The sequence below is a fragment of the Terrapene carolina genome, unplaced genomic scaffold, assembly GCF_002925995.2.
Source record: "Terrapene carolina triunguis isolate 2854851 unplaced genomic scaffold, T_m_triunguis-2.0 Scaffold148, whole genome shotgun sequence".
Taxonomy (NCBI): domain Eukaryota; kingdom Metazoa; phylum Chordata; order Testudines; family Emydidae; genus Terrapene; species Terrapene triunguis.
The window spans coordinates 6442755-6465344 of NW_020664499.1; the positions used below are offsets into that span (position 1 = coordinate 6442755).

General features: G+C 37.5%; 1 protein-coding gene across 1 annotated transcript in view; it reads right to left on the reverse strand.

Annotated features, from left to right (window-relative positions):
- Positions 1-972: 972 nt before the first annotated feature.
- LOC112106597 (sphingomyelin synthase-related protein 1) overlaps positions 973-22590 on the reverse strand; it is a 31424-nt gene continuing 9806 nt past the window's right edge. The window contains exons 2-6 of the mRNA XM_026653761.1: positions 15144-15733; positions 8225-8320; positions 6573-6690; positions 5574-5724; positions 973-3945 (exon numbers count right to left, since the gene is read on the reverse strand). Coding sequence (XP_026509546.1) covers positions 3641-3945; positions 5574-5724; positions 6573-6690; positions 8225-8320; positions 15144-15718 — 1245 coding nt within the window. The 5' untranslated portion in view covers positions 15719-15733 and the 3' untranslated portion in view covers positions 973-3640. The remainder of the gene's footprint in view (positions 3946-5573; positions 5725-6572; positions 6691-8224; positions 8321-15143; positions 15734-22590) is intronic.

Consider the following 22590-nt stretch of genomic DNA (forward strand, 5'->3'; position numbering starts at 1 on the left):
TGAACACAAACAATTTGCATGTAGCTTTCAGCCTTCTTATGTCACGAGACCGAGAAAGGGCACTTTCCCCTTTGCGTTTCACCTTCAATATACACCAAAAATCTAAGCCTGAATTTACACTTTTGCCTCAAGTATTAAGCCAGGGTTCCTCAAGACCTCAACTATTTCAGCCAAGTTAAAAGGGACATAATCAGTTTGGGGTTTTTTTGTTTTTTTTGGGGGGGGTGGGGGCGGGAATCTGTAAATCTGACCCTACTGTTCCAATAATCTCAGGTATTCCTTGTAACTGAAAGATTAGAGAAATGTTTCTCTATTTGATTCAGTTTATTTACTTTGTGTGTTTGAAAGTCCATTTCTCATCATTTGCACTTCCTGTATAAAGCACTAACCTGATGACCTCACACATGTCCTGTTTTGAGGGGGAACTCACGTATGGTTTTACTCCAGGCTCTGCAACAGGGCATCTGCCAGAAAGAGCTGCAGGTAAGATGAAATAGAAGAGGCAGCATGCAGGTGTGTGAGGTCATAAAAGGGGAGGCACAGCAAGCTTGAGCATGTTTAGCATTATTCAGGCCCACCCTTTCTGCTGCAAAAGCAAACACCAAGACTTGTTAACAGCAGGGGCAAAAAAACCTGTATAAAAACACTTTAAAAATTCTGTACCTCACTTGACTTTGAAACGAATTGGGGGGAAGTCTAATCAAGTTGTCAGTATTGCTTTAAGGGCCAACCCTTGTTTTGAAACTCTGAATAAAAGCACCTGAAATATTTTGTTTTCTCTTTATAGTCAGAAAATCGTTATGAACTACTGCATTTGTCTCTATTGGCAGAGATGCCCAACCTCCAAGAAACAGAAGGATTGACAGTCTTAACACCCTGCCCAGTTCCCAGGAAATCAATCCTGCATGTTACAAATATCCGAAACAGATTCTTAGCAGCAAGAGGATCAGTGTGTGAATACTGAAAGCAATGGTGTAGATAGCAAATATCCTATTTTCATAAAAATATTCAAAAAACAAACAGCAATACTGACTTGACAATACTTTAGATGTAAACAGCACTTGAGAAATAAATAAAGCTGGAGGCAAAATAAAAACCCAAGAATGTTTATGCTTCAAAAACAAAGATTTGAACTTGAAGTATTACACATAAAAATCTTGAGATGTCATTTTAGTTTATGTAAACACTTTTGTGATAAGTTATAGAACTTTTTGCTTTACTAGACATGAGTAAATAAAAGACTGAAAAAGAATTCTACAATTCAGACAGCAAAGCTGATCAGCAGTCTGGAGTTACTGTCAGAGTCAATAGCTTTGCAAATTTAGTTGCATTTTTTATTCCTGTTTTCCCTAAAGTATCAAAAACCTCAAAGAATATAAATCTTTACACATTTTGGACACACATTAAAGTGTTAAAGAAATAACACTGTTAAACAATGGCCCAATGAATTACTGGGCACTGCAGAAGCAAGTGCGTCCCCATAGCTGGGGATGTTTTATTCCAGAGTACCAGAGAGGAATGTTCAGACTGCCTCTTCCTATCAGGAAGACAAGGGCAGCAAACAAACATTGTTTATCATAAAAACATAAATCCTTGGAGATTAAAGAGTCTGTTTTGCAAAGTGTCAGTGCATTTCCCTAGTTTAGGTGCTGGGAGCACTCAGCAGGTTTGGATGCTTTACCATTAGCAGCAGGTTTGTTAAAGAACAGGAATGTTACAGAAATCAAAGTCTGCAGAGCAATGTAACTTACACTAGGTGTGCTCCTGCATTTGGTACAGATACTCTGGGATATGGAATTCGTCCCAGGAACAGGAACTAAATAAACTTGCAAACTTTTAAAATAAACATTATGAAAAGCCGGTAATATATTCTCTCCTTAATTACTGCTTCTAATTCCAAGTTTAAAGTATCTTTGTTAAGGCCCATAAATGTAGAGATGGGAGACCATACTAGATTGTTGAGCTTCAAATACCTAACCAAGTCTTGCAAAATTCTACTTGACTGGGTAAATTTGTTGTTGACAGGCAAGTACTGTATGTATTTCAGTTTTCCTATACTCACTGTAAAGTGGGAGTGAACAGTTTGTATCGGGATGGCAAACTGTCATGGAAATTTTTTGAGGCTGACATTTTACTACCTCTTCTCACACATTAGCTATTCTGAAATTGTGGGATAGTGAATTAACGTGATGATCACCAACATTTATATATTTGTTGCAATTTGCAACTCTCAAATTACACTACTATTTCCCATTAAATCTGAGTAACTACAGTTAAAGCTACCTTCTTGCACACAAAAATATATGGATAACGGTTTGTAAGATCACTAACAAGTATGGGCCTTGCTTGCACACACTACTTCAGGCTCCAGTTCTAATCACTAGTCTTTCACAAGCAAAATCAGGATCTCTCAAAAAAGTGATAGAAGTTAAACCACTTAAGATACTGTAACTCCTAGTGTTATAAACAAGCAGCTTATTTCTAACAACCAGTCTATTTTCATAATTTCTAAGACTAAGTATAAAGCATTTTACTGTATATACAGTTCATCAAAAAACCCTTAGGCATTCAAACATGTTCAACATTTGCTGATACCAGATGGATTGGGACAAAAAAATTAATAAAAAAAGATCAACATTAGCACTATTTTTGAAACTTGCTTTTAAACTTTTCCTGAAGGGGAAAAAAAAAATCACTACATGCATTTCCCCATCTATTTACGAGGCACTACGTTACTTCAAGATAAATTTAACTGTTCTATTCTTCTAGTGGTTAAAGAGTTGCTCATAAAAAGCATGCATAGGTTTAGGTGAAGTATTTGATAAACCATACAGAAGAGAGAGTAACTATGTGACTCTAAAGCACTAAAGCTACCTCAACTTCATTTTCAAGAGATGTAGCTTTCATTTCTAACCCAACAAGGAACTATCTAAGCAGCAGGACAATGGCATAAACCGTTTATTCTGACCAAATAAGCCCTGTTCAAACATGATCTTAATAGCTGACAACCCCCAAATCAAAAAAGCAGGCGGTTTCATTTTTGGCATTCTGTATATACACACACAACACATTGTCAATTATACCTTTTTCAGAATTCTTATTTAAGATTTCTGGGAAACCATTTAGTAAAGAGCTATACTACCTTCCTTATTCTGACAAGCTACTCTTCAGAATCTCATTTTGTAAGTGTACATGCCTCAACGGAAAAAGTTATATTTAATATTATTTTTAAAAGAAAGTCAGTGGCTAACAAATTAGTACTTAGTATTATTTGTACAGGCAAACATTCAAGGTACCAGAGATCATCTGGACCTCAAAACAGCAAGTCCGGTAAAGCATACATTAAAAGTGTAAGTTATTCTCTACCCTAAAGCATTTTTGTAGAATCATGCCAATGGTAATGACGACTTCTCTATTTCAGATTCATAATGATCTATGGGGCAGCCTCTACTTATCCTCCTAGCGTTAGTTTCTACTACTACCTTGTGAAGTATGGAAATCCCAACTTTGTGACTGAGAATCTAAGAAGTGGGGCATGAGACCACAGGGATGGAAACAGTTATTTTCTTATTTTTTCAGCTAGTTCTGTAGAGATTTGTTACGAATACTTCATACTAACTTAGATTAAACTAGGTACTCTTCATCCAATTAACCTTCTCATTATTGTAGGTTTTGAAAAGGGCCAGCAATACTCATTAGGAACTGTACCATTAACATTGCATTCAAAAAAAGAAAACATTGGAAACCAGATTCTCGCTCTCCTACTCTGCTGATATGCTCTGGTATTAGCCAATGTGTGGTAGTACAAAAAGAGTCTTGTGGTGATGTAGAAGGCAATGAAGACATCTATAGAGTAATGTTCATGTGCAGCCAAAATGAAGAAGATTCCAAAGAGATTCAGGACCCAGGATAAAGTATGTAAGAAGTTCCAGCTTCTTGGTGTATCTAGCAAAGGACAAAGTATCAAGTTAAAAGATTCACCTAGAATGTTTCACAAACCAAAGTTCTTAGCAAATTTACTACACCCACTCCCATCAGACACCTGACATGATCTTACATTTACACAGCAATCCGAAGGACTGAACAAATTAGGGGCCTGATCCGGTACTCATATGCACAGCCCAATTAATTTACTTCAGAATACTTCATTAAGAATTATGACTATGAATCACTTCACCCATCACTGAAGTGCAACAAGCACAGTGGCGAAAGGGGGCACCTGTTTAACAGTACATAGAAATATTGCACAGTAGAGCCCTGTGCAGGACTATTCTTTACTCCCGCTCCGGTCATTATGGCAGCGGATCCTGCAGGATCCCAGTCCCGCTGCAGGGCTCCATTACATAGTAACATATGGCATGACTACAAACTGAACACCTTCTCCAGTGGCAGCTATACAGATATAGGTAGGTCTCGCATACTTTTCTTTAAGAGAAAGAAGTTTCCAGGTGCGCATGTATAACTGATTTTGAAGTAATTCAACTACAATTCCTAGTCAAGCTAGCTCTCTTAATTTGCTGTTTAATGCATTAAAAAAAAGTCACATTTTGAATTACTAACGATACTTTATAGAGTGACGGATAATTAATATCAGCATCAAGTACTGTGTGAAGACCAGTCAAAAGGCTTGTATCTTTGTAAAGTTTTATTTTCTAAGTACTAGACTCATGTTAACACTATAAGAAGCTTATTGTATGCAGGAAAGAGGGATGAAACACAAAAAGAGTGGGGATCAGATAAGGATAACGCAATGTGAAGGCGACTTCTAAAATAAAATTGAGAACTGAGAAAAGTAATAGAGAAAGGGAAAATATTAGCACGGGTACGGACAGTTGAAGAATGGAAGACCACTGCTGTACAAGAAAGCAACTTGAACAGCAAGATCACATCTCTATTTAGTTCATTTAAGAGAGTCTTAAATTAAGAAGATTTTAAAAACATGGCAGTGACACTGTAGTTGAAACTGATATGGAACTTCCATTTTCCACCCCCAATCTTCACTTGTTAAAATCTTTTTAGAAAGTTGCCTTTGGGGCTGGGGTTACCAAAACCCCACCCAAATGCTTTTGAGCCTGAAGGTGCTACGGAAATCCATTTCATAAGCTCCCATATGGAATGTATGTCCTCGAACTGCTCAGGCTCCCCCCGTAAGCACTTTTACAAGGAGGGCAGGAAGCCTGGTAAGAAGTCTGTTTGGGGGCTTGAAAAGTAGCTAGGTGCATTCTGAAAACCACTTACCCTTCACTTTCCAGTTATAGTCTAAGCAAATCTTATCAAGCACATTCCATTCTAATCTTTTAGGACACCTAGATTCTACAGTGATTGGCACATTAGAAATAGCTAAGATTGGTCAAAATACTCAGGGACTTAGTTCTTTTTAAGTAACTTCCATCTCCAGCTCAACACTAATCATGAAAGCTTTCAGTCATAAAAGGACAAGCTTTCAGTCAAAAAAGAGGAGATTTTGAGAACGGAAGAAATAAAAATAGGGAAGGAGTATGCCTCTTAATTACAGTCACTGTCATGTCTCCATAATACTCGTACGTGTTTGGACACTGGCATTGTGTACTTACATTCAGTGACAAAGAAGTTCAGCATAGTCAGGACAACAGTATGGCCACTGAACATGTAGTCTCCACATGTATGTACTCCAGTGAGTGTCATTCCAAAACCACTCCATATTGCAAATGCTCGCTGAAGTTTTGCCCACACGTTGCCATACAACTAAAATTAAAACAGCAACATTAATATTTAAAAGCCATTGCTAAGAATACTTTTTACTATAGTCCAAACATGTCTAATAGAAATTCAGTTGCTGCCTAGCACTATGTATATTTAATTCACATTCCCTGTTTCCATTTTTAACTTTTTACTGCAAATACAGATTATCAGAACAGCCCATGGATTCTATTTTGGCATAACTAGGATCTAGAACTATAATTACAGAGGTACACAAAGTACCTCTGATAAGTGCTCTCTCTAAATTCTGTGGTTTATTTAATCCATAGCTATAAATGATTCACATAATGGAGCTTCCACACATTCTCTTGAGGATTTATTCCACAGCCTAGTGAGTCAGTCAAAAAGATTTTCCTGCTATTCAGCCTAAACATTTTTCATAATTTCATCCCTTTATTTTTAGTTATAGTCTTACGCCCTACACAAGCCTTCTCTCTCCTTAGTGTTTCCATCCTTCAAATACTTGGCAGCTGTGTGTCATTTTAGCAGGCTAGATGAGGTATAAATATTTAATTTTCAGTCATTCCTCATAAATCATCCCCTTCAGTCACTCAAATGTGTTCCTCTGATGAATCCTCTCATTTGCATAGAGTACTACCCTGAAAGCCCCAAAATGAATGCAATATTTTAAGTGCTTTCTATCAAAAACCCTATAGAAGTGACTACCAAATTAATGATCCTTGATTTGCACATGAGGGTCAGTATTTAACAAGCAGAAGTTTGCAGCTAACTACATATATGCTTACAATATGACTATCCTTATCACAATAATTTTCATCTGAGAAAGTTAAACCAAAATCAGAAAAAACAAACATTTAAGAATATTCCTTTACCTTTCCGGAACACTGCAGATGCTGGCCTGGCACAGAGAGTGAGGTAACAAACATTGTAAAGCAACGCAACAAGAACACTGTCCCCATTAAGCTACACAATCTGCGTAAGAGTATAGACCTGGGAAAATAAAAAGGGACGCAAGAGTCGTACAAGAATTCAAATACTTTTGCACATTTGGTTATGAAAATTAAAAGAATTATGAGAGATTTACAGCATTCTTCTCTAACTTATCCCCATGACATGATTTTTAATGGGACAGGGATTTCTTGAACTACAAAAATTTGGCCTAACATGGTATTAAGTTTTATTTCTATTTTTAATCTTTCTTTCAAATAGTAATGTTGTTTTATGTACTGGCATCTTACTGAAATACTGACATTTTTGAATGAAATTGTGTGTCATGGTGAAAGTGACTGACAAAGATATTCAGATCACTGCATACAAGGGTTCAGAAGTCAACATGTCTCTGAATACAGTATTTACACCCACAATTTGTGACAAAATTGTGTAATAGAGTGACAAAAGCCAAGTCTCAGGAATGCCAGCCCTCATTTCACAAGCATATAAAAAATGTGATTCTTCAACCATGTCTGCTATGCTCTTGGGGTTTTCCCCTCAGACTGAGGTGACACTCTATCTCCTATTCAGCAAAGGGACAATATGGATGCTGTATACAAGAGCGCTTAGAACAACAAATTCTTCTCCTTTGGAACTACAATCTTAAATGAGGTCCTACACACAAGTTGTCCAGTGAACTCTTTAGTGTTGAGATGAAATGTTTCAAAGCACTAACACAAAATGCAGCAATACTAAAATTAATTAGACCCTCCCAAATTTACGATCATTTAATATTGATCTTAAGACAGGCAAGTCAATGATTCCTTTGTCCTGCTCATGATACAAAAAGGAGCAAAGGTGGTTTTTGTCCACCTTGTCTCTTGGGCACTAGTTAATGTTATGCTTCTCTAGAAGAGAAAAAAAAAAAGTCAACTCAAATTGTCACTTCTGACCCAACTACAAAGATATTGTTTATTCTAAGTGTAAGGTATGTAAAACTATTTTTCTTGGTTCTCTCATTAGAACTAAGTTGCTATTAGCTAGTCATTCAGAGAAGAAGTTTACAAGCTTCTGGAGAAAGCCCTGCAAGAGGACACACTGGAATCCCTGGACTAAAGAGAACAGAACAGTTGGAAGAAATGTTGTGGAGCTAGTCATGTCTGACACATGTCACTCATCTCCCAGTCTGGGGACATATACACCCAGTTCCTATAAACAGGCTGGTTATTTAGAAATGGTGGACATTCAGACGGTGGGGCAGAGAGAGATATACAAGATTGGTTTTCATGGGTTCCCAATTCAACCAACATTGCAAAATAAAGTGGCAACAACCACCCCAATGGAAGTAAAGTAGCACAAAATAGTGGTATCCTCCAGGCACAAATAAAGGAAACAAAGGAATTCTTTATGGGAAGTGGAAGGAAGAATTGTACCATGGCCTCATCGTGCCATCTTAATGATGGTAAATAACAATTGTGTTTAAAGGTAAGTCTTGGCTATAGTTATTATGATGGATTTCTGTCACATTCAATCTTTATTAGGTTGCCAACAGATGTTTCTGAATTAAGAGTTCTTTTAATTGAAAGTACTATACCTGTGTCTGTGAAGGAGGAGAACCAGGAGCCAAATGTAGCAGAGAATCACACCACACACTTCAGTCATGGCAAAGGCCCAAGGTATCCTAGGAACACTAAAGCAGAAGGAAAAAGTTAACCTACATAATAGAGCTAACTTTTATGAATATGCGTGTTTTAAATTAGGCACCTGAATTAATGGCCTAATTTTCAAAAGGTGTTGAGCACCTGCAGCTCCCACTGAGGTATATGGAAGCTGCAGGTGCTCTGCACTTTTTGAAAATGAAGCCATGTATTTAGGTGACAAAATAAAGATTTAGATGCCTACCAGTGTACAAGTACCTTCACAGGGAGAAAATACCAGGTACTAAAGAGCTCTTTAATCTAGCAGAGAAAGGTGTAACAAGAACTGATCACCGGAAATTAAAGGCAGAAATTCAAATTAGAAATTCAGCCCAAATGTATAATAGTGAGTGAGGGTGATTAACCACTGAAAGAAAATACCAATGCAAGTGGTAAATTCTCCATTTTTTTAAATCTTCAAATCAAGATTGGATACCTTTCTGGAAGATATGCTTTAGTCAAACAAGTTATTGGGCTCAATGCAGGCATAATTGGGTAAAGTTCTATAGCATATAGGAGGTCTGCTTAGATAATCTAATGGTTCCTTCCGCTCTTAAATATATGAATCTACAGGCACCCAAGTTTGAAAGTTTTGGCCACAGTTTCTTTGGTACTACTATCTTGTATTGCATTCCTCTGAAACTGGTAAAAACTAACACTGAAGATTTCCACAGCACAAAACTTTATTTTGACAGACTTAGTAATGCCTTAAGCTCTAGTTCATTTATTTACTCCCCTCGCAACCCATTTTAAAAATGTTTTAGAGGACATTTAAAATGAAACTGATCAAAGGCCAAAACCTATTGTAAAACTCAATGTTCTACATGGATTTCCTACCAGAATTTCTTTACTGATCTTAAGGTTTTAGTAGTTTCTTTATAATGAATTTCCAAAACAATATCACTCATCTTGACACATTAACTTACATCATGTATCACATATATTGTAACTGCAATAAAAAACTAGTCAGCACAAAGTTCTTAAAACACTACCATTTCAATTTAGTGTTTAAAGCATAATAAATCTCTTCAATGCAGGAGGACAGGACCATGAAACTCATTCTGTGATAAAGGCTAAATTAAATTTGTAATTAGGGTTCATATGCCAGAACTGTAAGATTAGGTCTTAATACACTAACCATGAGGAAAAATACCCATGCTACCTTTCTCTCAAAACAATGTCCTCTGTAATTTATAAAAGAGGACCTTGTACTGCTTATTGTGCACTCTACTATATTTAAGCACACTGTCAGCTTTTTATTTAATACAAGGTCTCCACAGCTTTCTTTACAACTCCTTTTCCTTCCTCACTTCATGCCACTCATTTTCTTTTAAAAAAAAAAGAAAAAAAAAAAGTGCTAATACTGTAGGGCATTTTTATCTGCAGTATCATCAGTGTATTCCTGCTTTCACCCTGACAGACTTTTTGGTATTTCCCCACACTGTTTTCTCCCTCATCCTCCCCTTCCCCATAATATCCACCCAATCTCCTATTTCTCCTGTTATATCTGCTTGATCTCTCCTCCAACCCCCATATACTCAACCCATCAGTACCATTTGTGTTCCTCACTCCTTGCAACCCCATTCTTTTTTAAAGAGAGGATCAACAGTGCCTGGGGCAATAATTCCCCAGCTTCCTCCTCTCCCAAGAAAGGATGCAGCAGCTTCACAGAGAGGATCATTCACTTGGACCGCAAATATAAATACACCCTGGGTATGGGTGACTAGGTTTTTAAGCCCTGACTTGAGTAACAAAAGATCTTCATTGAGGGTAATAGGAGTTTTGCTCAAAGATAGTAGGTTAAATATAGCTCTGATTAATTTAACAGTTTAGTTGAAGTTCATTATTTTCAAAGCATTCAACATTTATTAGTCGGGGGGGGGGGGAGCATGGTGTGTGGCGCATAGTTAGAACCGCTGCTCTTTCTGCTCTTCAATTTACCTCTTCCTAGTGTTAGGAAGTTCACATTTATAGCACTAATAGAATATATTTGATATAGTTTTCTGAGACTTAAAATTTAGATATATACTAGGATTTTCAGAGAAGCTTAAGTGAGTTAGGTGTCCAATTCCCACTGAATTTCAATAGGAATTAGGCAGCTAAATCCTTAAACTCCTTTGAAAATCCCAGTCAAGATGTATGCAGCGGGAGAGAAGTACTAGAAAAAGTTCATTTCTGTCTTCATGCATTCTTACACAAGTCCTCACTCAGATGGCACAGTCTTGAGTACGATGGTTATATACCTAGAGGAGATAGGAGGGACACACCTATTACATGCAAAAACTTAATCCCTTGGAAAGGGTAGAGAAGCCTAAAATGCCTAGAAATCTCAAAGCTATTCCAGAGTCCTTGCATGATCAAACTTTTTGGTATAAGTTTTAATTTAACATTTACTAAATCATTACTTTGCTCTTATAATACATTGCATATTTACATTAATGAAACATCACCCTCCCGCTCCCCCCCACAACAAGGTAGGTAAACTGAAGCTTAGAAGTTAAGCAACTTTTCCAAAGTCACAATCAGTGAGCAGAGCATGAAATAAAACCAAAGAATACTACCAGTCCCCTGCTTCAGTAGAAAATATGCTTTAGTTAGCTCTTAAAATGTGATATTTTCTTATCATTTTACAAGCACTTAAAACGTACTTAAGGCCATATAATATAAAAGGATCACAGTCCTTTGCTGTAGTATTGTGCTGGAAAATGGGGAGGGTAGAACAGTTTGCATAGTTGGTAAGCACCTACCACAATCCCATTTATGTCTCCACAGTAAAATATCCCGGGCGCTAAAAAGAGCCATGTAGATGTTCAGGCTCAGGCTCTGAAGGGCAGGGAAAGGGGTGGGTTTCAGAGACCGAGCCCAAACATCTACACAGCTATTCTTAGTACCGTAATGCGAGCCCACATCTGCAGACCCAGATTCTAAGATGCACTGCCACGTTGTTAGGGGTTTGTTTGGGGGGGGGGGGGGAAGGGGGAGGGGGGGGGGGGGCATGTAGAAATACCCCAAAAGTACCGATTGGAAAAAAAAAAAGAAAAAAAAAAAAAAAGTAGAAAGCTAACAGTAAGCTATTGCTAGCTGATGAGTAAAACCTCTCCAAGAGAGGCCACTCAAACTTATTCAGTTTCTGTCCTCTTAGTGCCTCATCTGTTGTATATATCAATGAATCTTGAGAAGCTACAAAGCATTTTTTTTTTACATTAGATTTCAACTACAGAATGATTGTGTATTAATCTCTTTAGCCTTGTTTGTCGAAGTTCCTTTCCCAGGAAGCTGGTACTGCCAGTAATTTGCACTTCGCAATATCATCAGAACAAAAATTGTTACAGATTTCAGCTGAAGCTGTTTCTCTGTCACATGTCCCCTTTGCTACACAAAAGGTAAAAAAGTAATTACTCAGACACTGGCTCTGTTGTAATCCTATGACAATGTTTTGGTTGTTTCTGCTAACATTCTCCACAGTAGCAACCCCCTCCCCCCCCCAACACTGTGATTACAGCGCTTCTGTCCTGGGAGCAGACTCTAGTATCCAGTCTTGTCATGACTGTCATTCTCCCTTCTTCCATCACTCCTTTGGTAATCACTTGCTGAGTTATGTCTAAATTAATGACAGGCTGTGCGGTCTTTATTCACATGATTAGTCCTATTGACTTTGATGAGACAAACTGTGAAGTAGAGACTACTTTAATGAATAAAGGCTGCAGGACTGAGCCCCTCCTGATACAGGTTATGTCTTATTTCTGTGCACTTTATAAGTCTGTAGTATAGTGTGAGAGAATTACTTGGAATGGAGCATTTATTCCACATTAAACTCACATGGTTGAGCAGAAACTAAGTAGCTCTAGCAGTTGCTCTCTCTGGATTTAAAGGAAACATTTACAGCATGGATGTCATTCCTCTATCACTAAGGCTGCGAGTTTGTCATGGAAGTCACGGATTCCGTGACTTTCCGTGACCTCTGTGACTTCTGCAGCAGCCAGTGCGCCTGGCTCAGGAGCAGCTCAGGGAGCCCTTGTGCCAGGGGCACCGGCCACTGCTGGGGCAGTCTCGGGCCACCATGCCCCTACCCCCCGCAGCAGAATTTGGGTGTGGGAGGGGGTTGGGCCACTGGACAGGGTGAGGCAGGCTCTGGGCGGTGCTTACCTGGGAGGGGCTCCCCGGAAGCAGCGACACCCCCCTCACTCAGCTGCTAGGCGGAGGCTTGGCGAGGCAGCTCTGTGGGCTGCCTCCGCCCAGAGCGCTGGCTTTGCAGCTCCCATTGGCCAGGAATCTCGGCCAATGGGCGCTGCGGGGGCAGTACCTACAGGCAGAGGCAGCGTGCAGAGCTGAGCAAGGGGGGGGGGTGTCGCCGCTTCCAGGGAGGACCCCCAGGTAAGTGCTGCCCAAAGCCTGCCTCACCCTGTCACAGTGCCCCAACCCCCTCTCCCCCCAAGCACCACCACACCTGGGCCGTGCGCTGCGGCCCCCTCCCCCAAGCAGCCAGGCCACCCTCCGCCAGCACCTGCAGGCCCCCAGGCAATGCTCCCCCCTCCCAATTTTATTCACTGGTATTTTTAGTAAAATGCACAGGTCATGGGTTGTGAATTTGTGTGTACTGCCCGTGACTTGTCTGTAACTTTTACTAAAAATAACCTATGACTAAAACGTAGCCTTACCTATAATTAATGGCTCTCTCACTAGCACTCAGTCCACCAAGTATTACAGATAATCAAGTATAACAAACCCCTCTATGCATCTACTCCAGACGTTCAGCCATCATGGGGATGTTGGGGCTAGTAGGAGTGTTGAGAGAAATAAAACTAATAAATAAGCCTTGTCTAAAAACTTCCTATACTATTCAAAACAAATGGGACTTTATGGTAGTACTCATGTTTAGGAAATGTGTGGGCTGTTTATCAACAGCCACTTACCAAATGCAGAATCAGAATATGCAGACACATCCAGGCATAGAGCAATTATATCTCTTGGCTAAAGGTGGAAAATGTATGACAGCTGATTGCTACAGTATGTTAATGGAACTCCAGTTAGTGATTTCTACATCAGCAGACCTGACATTCCTCATTACATTTGGCTGAGCAGTCAGCCACAAACAAAATAATTTCCAATGTAAACAATCTCTTTGAAACTTCCCTCGGCTCCTTTCAAATTCCAAGCCTAATTGTATTATTATACTTCATTATTCTGAAGTACCCCAGTCTCTACCTAGTGATTTTGTTTAAACTGGTATAGGAAGTTGGAGAAATAAATTGTATATTAGCAACACAGTTTAAGCACTTTAGCTATCACAACTCTCTATTTGGTCTTTACTGATAGCAGATGAAGAGACACAAGTTGCAAATGTGGAGGAGTCTAAGTCTTTAGTCTGCAGTTTTAACTACGAACTTTATCCAGTTCAAAGGATGACTGAGAATAAAAGATTATTATTTGGTTACAATAAAGCTTTTTCCACTACAGTTGCTTGGTTTTGCAGGAAGTAGTTCCGTTTCTTCATACCCAGGAAGAAAAAAAGTGAGCTCTTAGTATCAAATACAAATAAACTGAACGTGGTATTAGCACTTAGATTGCTTTATTTCTCCAGCATGCCAGTTCATCACTTGTCAAGGACTGTCACATCATTTTTCAGCATGCTATACACATTGCATAGCTACTTCAAAGATTATCAAAAGTGACAGAAGATTGAATGGAAGAAAATGTTTTAAAAGGCAAAGTTTGCCGTTTACTTTAGTGCACCAAAGTGGTTGTAATCTTGTTCAAGTGCTGCATGCCTCAAAGAACGAGATTCAAACAGCAAATTCTGCAATTCTGAAAAATGAGTTGCACATATACTGAATGATATCAACTTGTTATCTGTGCTCCTAGAACACTGGTAATGTTTGGCCCAAACTCTTTAAAGAGATTTTTAAAAAAGGCCTGTCAGTCCTTCCCACAATCCATATCACTGTGTTCCGGTAACACCCACAATGTGCTGATACTGTTCAAACACAAAGGAATATACAATTCCTACCTCAAAGCACTTACAGTCTAAAATACAATCTCTTCTACTACCCAGTTCAGTGCCTTGCTTCTTCTATGAACTCTTGCTCTGCTCCCAACTCTGCAACACGAATTTGTCATCAAATGCAATTTATTTACAGTCCTGTTTGGTGAAGCACCAGCACAAACTAAATCAAACTTTACAGCTAGTACATGGAATGGAAGAAAGGGCAGCACAGCAGGAAAAAGCAACACAATAAGTCACCTGAAAGTGAAGCATCCAAAAGGGAATAGATTTTTAAAACATGACTGAAGCAGTACTCAGGTGGAAGGAGAACTTATACCTCAGGTTAATGGAAGCGCTATCTGCTATATGATAAATTACAACAACTAGTGTCACTTATGAGATTTCAATGAACATGTGAGAAGGGAGTTATGATTCTTTAAAATCAATTTACTTGGAGTGTGGGAGGAAGGGACAGTCAAGTCAGGTAGTGTACACACCTTTTAAGTAACCATTTAGCTAAGGAAGTAGAACTAATCACAGCAGTTTTCCTTTAAAATCCAATTGTATAGTAGTAACAGCAGCACTTTAAGTCAACTGCTCAATTTCTTTCTTCACAAAAGCCTTTTAAAATTATATTTCTTTAAACTCTTGAGAATTGGAGTACATTACAATCTAGACCGTGGGCGAATACATTCAGAAATGTGATATCCCAATGCCAGGTGTTAGATATTGAAAGATTATTATGAAATATATTGAAATTCAAAATATCATCTATAAAGGTGCAAGAATTTTGTGATTTAACACCATCATTCTGTTTCTGAACAAGTACTTACCTGTCTAGAAATATGTCTGGTAGCGGTGGATATGTCTGCATGTCAGGTACGCGCTCATGTACTATAACCATGACAAATGATGTAAAGCCAAACACTATGAAAACATATATACAACTTAAGACTGTTTTCCAGTACTCAGGGTCCAGTCTTCGCATAGGATGTTTGTTTTTCCCATTTGTGTATTGATACTGATCAGCATTCAGGTCAGTAACTGGTCCACAGTCCCGTGGTACTTCACCATTACAAAACCAATCCGTATCTTGAAGGGAGCCAACGGTAGGAGACATTGTGCCAATGGGACTATCGCTGTTGTAACCCAACTCTTCTAAAACCTCAATATGCTGTTTCTGCAATTTACGTATCGACAACATTAGTCTTTTGATATCCCCCAGGACTTTGATTTCCAAAGGAGGAGATCGCAAATCATATTCAGTCAGTGTCAATAATGTAATTCCATCCAGTCTGTGTCTATTGCACAAAACGTCCACGTACTCGCAGAAGCCTTCTTCCTTTAGCCATTTGGCTACGTTCTTAGTAGTCCAACGTCGGATGCAAAGCTGCTTGTTGCCTGCCATTGTCTTACTCTCTACCTGCCAATAAAATACATTAATTATATTCTGCAGAGAGATAAGGCTCAAATATTCAAAAAATATTCCCAAAGAATTAATATACACACATTGAGCACACTGTGTGCTCATAATTACTTGAATAAGAAAAGATGCTATTAAAATTATTTCCCCTCAGTATTAGGATGTAGATCCACTATTAAATGAATAGTAAAGGTCTAACACTTATTTAGAATTACTTTATAATATTCACTGATCCAATTTACTATTTTGGATTTTTTAGATTCATTTCCTGAATCCTTGAGGTATTTTGTACAATTCTAGCTATTCAGAAAAGTTAACTAAAAATCACAAACAGAATAGACTATACTGACTACTGTTAACCAGAACATAATTATTCTTTAATCACATTCCTTTATCCATTCTGTTTTCTAAAGCATAATTTAGTTCTTAGACAAGGGTATCAGTATGTTTGGTTTGTTCTTCAATGACAAAAACTTTTCTGTTTAGATACAGATTTCATCACCACACTCTTCTGAAGTGTGCAATTTGTAAGCCAGGTAAAAATATAGGCAGACGCCATGCAAACTTCCCTATGCAACTTTACCATTGACTCTTCAGTCCTGACCTATACTACACTGCTATTTAGGACCTAATCTCTCTCCTTAAGACAGTGCTGTGTCTAGTCATGTTCTGCTTGTGATGTATAGAAATAGAAAATAGGATGAGATCAGCTGGTTTTAATTTATGCCCTTTTTAGAGTTGAACATAGATATCCTAAAATATATACTACTGTTAACCCACTGCACTATCTAAGCTACTTTTCTTTTTTATTGTCTGCTACCTTACTCCCTATAACTCAGAGTTCCCCCAATGCCTGACATCACTGATTGAGACCCACTCCAGCTCAGTTTCTCCACAGAGATTCCAGATCACTCCTATTCCACAATATTGTTCTTGATATTTACTCCTCTCCCTTAAACCTGATTGAAATAGCAGTCTCATTTCAACATTTTATGGATCAGGAATGGGTATTTTTCCCTGTTGGCAACACAACATCCTGTTCAGAAAACTATTTTCTGTCCAGCTATGAATTGTCATTTCCAAGAAGAAACACACAATCCTTGGAGCCTCCTGTTGCAACATAAGGAGAGCTTCTGCATCAACAGATTTCACTGTTTCATGACAAGATATGTACTGTGATTATATACTATATAGGGCATAAGAGCAACAAGGAGAAGGCTAAATACCTATAATGCCTAAGATACCTCATGCTAATATTCTGCATGTTCAGAGTGTAAGCATATTTTAATTTATCCATTTCAACTACAGTAACATCAAAGTGACAGATACTTCAAAATGTTTTACATTGCTGCCACAATCATTTAACCTGTATTTTACTCTGAAACAAGCATTACATCTAGCTCCAAAAGAATCCAAATCTTCTTTTAAAAAATGATGCAGTACTAGTGTCAATGATATTACATAAAAGAAAATAAGCTTTATGCTGTTGGGAAAATTTCCAATATTCCCAGACATCTTTTTGGACTGTGGAATATTACTCCAAGGAAGAGGTAGATGTCCCAATACTTCAGCCATGTAGAACTAATTTGTCAACCACCACAAAAGTTTTCTGTAACGAATAATTCTGTATTGGCTGACTAGGTGAGCAACTGTTATATTAATAAAAGTACAGATGATGGGATAACATAGTAAAAGCCCTCCCAGAAGTTGAAATATTTATTTTTGAAGGCCAGTATAGTAAATCACATAACTAATATAAAAAGTTACGGAAAAGAAATTCAGAGAGATGCTCCCAGAAAAAGCTAACAAATTTAAAAAAAAAAAAAAGCTTACCAAAGACTTAAGAACTCTCAGAATTAGTACCATGCCTTTTTCATCTCATAACACACTTATGTGTACACTTTGCATTTGAGGGGTTTGTATATTACATAGTCCAATGCTGAACAAAACAGAAATAACAGGTGCCATTAACGAGTAAGCAAGATCTATAAAAGTGGGGAAATTAATTTGAATAACTCAATCATGGAGAAACCCAAGAGATATATATTAAGCTATATAAATACATATATTAATACAACCATATGATCAGAAGGACTATTCTTTGACCAGGTGTAGCATCTGAAATTACTCATGTGTTAGGTTGCAAGTTGACAGTATCCCTAGCGCAAAGGTTTAATATCACAAATAAAACGCTGTATATAGAGCTAATACCTACACAAACCTTATTAAAAATATATTGATTCAAACGATGGCCAAGGCATCCATAATGCATTGCTGGGAGTGTTTTTGCCATGCAATTTGACTCCCTATATACAGGGGTAGAACAATGGGATTCATGCACTGTATACCTTTTATACACCATTTTGAAGACTGATATCACCGAATAATGAGGCTGATCTGCATATTGATTAATTCAAACAGGTGAGCTATGATTCTGCTTTCCTTTATCAGTGGTAGATGTGTTAGTTTATCTGATGTTCCTAAACCTACAATTTTTTACAGTAAGAGCTAACTTTACACAGCCTAATGTACATATAACTTTTTCAAATTTAAACTTATTTGAGTAAAGTTATATATAAAGGTCATTGTAAAAAGGAATCATTCCAGTTGCTGACAGCTCCCTTACTGCTTTTGTTCAATATAAAGAAGTTGTAATATTTTCTATTCAGAATAACCTTACTTTTTCTATTCAATACACAACTACTAGCAGCAGGCTGCATTATGCGGATCACTAATTCCAAATGAACTATTACAGGATTTTTTGTTTTGTACCAAAGCATCTTGCGTTAACACCTACAAATTGTCTTTCTATCAGTCACTAACATGTGCTTCTGATTTTTCCTGCTCAGAAATAGAGGCAATACGGGGGGGGGGGGGGGGAGAGAGAGAAAAGACTGAAGTAGCTGCTTCCGATACCTCTTGTAACGGATACTGTACACTGCCAAAGGCTTTGAGAAACAGTAAACTTAGACTCACCAAGAATTCACTCAAAAATCCACTGATTTTCCTTATCACAAAGCAATTCCTCAGGATGAACTCAGAAAATGTTGCGGAATCCCAGAGAACTCAGTTAACATTTTTTATCAAGAATTATAACACTAGACAGACCTCTCCCTCTGACATTGCAGGGCAAATATCACCCCTCAAACTCCATGTAATAAGAGTGATTTAATAATGCTGAGCAAGCACATACCAATACATCAAAGGTCAGTACTAGCAGGGTTGTACTTCGGAAAGGTCTACATCTAAAGTACGATGCAACTGATAGTTGCTGCTTACTAATTTCAAATGCATAGGAGAGGAGGGAAAACGGAGGTAGGGCATAGGTAGATTTAAAAAACTATAAGAGAAACAAACTCTTATGTGATGGTGTGGAATAATGCCCCCCCCCCCCCCAGCTTTTACCAGTTTCAATAGTTGCAAGTTAATTTTGGTTCAGTTATCTTTCCCAGTCTGTTTGAACTAAAAAGGCTCCTTCCCCCCTTTTTATGTATTATTCATATAAAGCCATTTTAACATGCACAATAAAAATGATTCTGCTAATGTAATATAAGCTACTGTGTATTAAATCAATTAAGTACTATGTGTAGTTAATGAATTCAACTAGTTCAATTCAATAAGTAATTCACTGAAAGTTAATAAGCCGATTGCATGTTAAAAAGCAATCTCTTCCAATCTATGAATAAAAATTAGGTGCAAGAGAATGAGCTCTACTAGTTCTAAAGTCTTGAAGGAATGGCAACCAGAAAAAAAAAATCTATTCAATTCATTAACTACACATAGTACTTCATCTGTATAACACAAGTTGATTTTAAATGCAAATCATGTTTTGATAAACTCTCTTATATGCCTAGCATAGGCATAGGGCACTTTTAGTTTAAAACTTTTATATAAGTTATTTCTGTAGAGTTTTAATTTAATTCCAAATTCCAAACACAGATTGACACAAATGAGGAGTAAAAAACCACAAGTAAATAAGAAACGCATCATACACCATTTTCTAACAAAATGTAAAAAAAATAATCTGAATAAATTTATGTTAAGCAACTATATTGCTTAAATAAATGTGTTGAGATGTAGCCTATCCTCCTAGTTAGCAAAAAGTACCACCAAATTTAGTGTAAAGGCTTTTTTAGAGTTGCAAATCAACATATTTTAATGGCTACCAAGCAATGAGACTAAAAAAATACAAATGCAAGACAAGATTAATATCAATGATTTAAATCAAGGTTTTCCACTAGGTGATTTAAATCATTATTAAAATTTATTTAAATCTATCCTGTGAAGCTCAAACTCTACTTTAACCCACTCCCATTAATTTCCATAGTTTTATTCCTCTCAAAATATCAGGTTCTTCATATCCTGATCCATCTGAGTGTTAAATTAACAAGTAACATTTTAAAGTTATTGCAAATATGGAATGATTGTACTTGTATACATAAGTATTGTGTAAAAATTAATCCAGGAAAAGCTCCTTGCCCTCTATTTGATGGACATAGTACTAAAATGCAGTTAAGTAAGGCAGACTTTCAACTTACGTCTACAGGAACAGTTGGAAGCAAACTTCTGAAACTGAAAATGTTAGGATTTTCTGTATTACCCATCACCATGTTATTTGTGTGCTCCCCAAGAAAATAAGGTCCGCATGATGTAATTCCTGAAGGAATCAATGAGTCTTTTACTCTTCTCCCTTCACCGGTAGGAAACAGCTCTGATTAGGAATATACATGGGCATGTTGGTTTTCCTTCTCTCAGTCTCCCTTCTTTCCCCCACTATAGTGGATAGTACTTTTCTAATTAATGGGGAATCCTTCAAGGGAACTCCTTAACAGATTGGCTAGACTATAGGAGGCATCTAAAGAAATTTCTATTGTTTAACTGCACAGAATATGGATCTCCTTGGCAACTTTTATTCTGATCCTTCTAACTCTGAAGAGTGAAACAGATTTCAATATAAAATTTACTTTGATAAGTAAGAGTGAAAATTGGCATATAAAAGTGACAAATTGGAAAGGCTGAAGTCATCTAGATAACTAGACTTGTACGTTGTAGGAAATGGTACAGAAAGAGCTATTTACTTTCCTTCAACATTGCCTGTTTTATCTCTGAAGCCAAATATCTAAGTCCACTATGAGTAATACCTGGCAAGCAAAGAACTTAAATGTCAACGGGTGGAATATGTTTTCCCCTGACATCAGCAACGTCTGCAACTAGCTTCTTAGTTGCTTATGGGCTACAGAGGCCTTCCATTGAGTCAGATTATCAACAGTCATTCTCTCCTTTTGCATGCCACTTCCCCCTTTCCTCCCAATTATTCAATTAAGGACATGTACAACTGTTGAACTGTGACTAAAGCTTAAGGTCTATGTGCAAAAAAAAAAAACAAAAAAAAAACAAAAAAAAACAACAACAACAGAACAAAAAATGAATCTATTGAGTGTTACCATTCTGTGAAAATACACAGTTCTCTTTCACTCCAATACTTTGACCCCTCAAACCACAAATATCCATGGCTCACTTAAAAAGCAAAGTTTCTGTATGAAACAGACCATAACCAGCTTTGTTAAACAAATTGTTTTGCTAAATAAATGCATATTTAAATATACAAAATTACAGTATCTTATCATTGATTATCCAAAGTTAGTAAAATGACAGAAGCTCTGTGCTTTTCGAATTACCAGCAGTCAGCCATGTAAACAGACCTGTGCTCCTAACTTCCCAAATGTAAGCATTCATAGGACTTCATAACTCTCAAACTAAAGGTTCTGTGGAAAGATGAACAATAAAATCACTGGTGCCAGGTAACTAGCAGCATGGGTATTATAGGATCAAAAACTGTTGCTGACTGGAGCAACATGGGCATTACTGTTTTAAATGCTGCTTGCATCCATTTTTTTTCATCCCTCATTTCAAAAGTGAAACAACTATGTTTGGTTCCCCCCTTTGAACTTGGGTCTGAGTACACTGGTAGATAAACACCCTTAGACAACAACAGAAGTGATGGTGTCTAAGCCATGAACACACAATAGGGAACAATAGGAACGTGAACCTATCCTGACTGCAGTAGGAAGTCGACCTTCATACACCAGTTAGTAGTACCACGCTTGAAGCATGGAGAGCTAGTTACATAGTACTGCCTTTATTTTAGAAGGACTTTTTCCCCAAGGTGCTCTGCATCTAACTTGCAACAGAGGTTGCTATTACAAGCTTTTCTTTAAAACAGAATAGTACTGTGAAGTTCTCAAACTATATAAAGCAAATAAAGCTCTCATGATAATGCAGTATTTTGTCTTTGAAGAATGTTCATTAATGCATTGAGCTGACCCTGACTATCTTCAAAATGTCACCACATATAGTATATTGCAAAATCCAAACTTACTGTGCTTTCACAGTCAATAGCTGATTTTAAGTTTTTCAAGCAATGTGTGCCATTGTATGTATGAGCATGATCAAGAATATGGTGGTGGACACAAACTGGAAAGGGGGAGAAAAATGTTTATCTGAAGCACACACTCTTACACACAACAATATTGTAAGTTACACCCTTATTTTCTTAACAAAACCTTGCTTTTATACAGTTACTACAAAAATGCTGATCTGACAGCTAGTGGCATGGTCAGCAACACATCTTAGGTTATGCTAAGCAAGCAGTACTTTATGAAGAAAAGCTAAGCGATCTTGTATTTAATATAGAAGCCCAACCTGTGCCCTAGATTTTGAACTGGAAAGGAGAAATTGCCTTTCTTGCAGTCCTCTTCAAATAGTTGCAGTCATGAAAATAAATGAGTGCTCTCAATAGATTTTACTTCTTAAACTACATGATGTTTTATAGAAGATTTATACTGCTAATTCCAAAG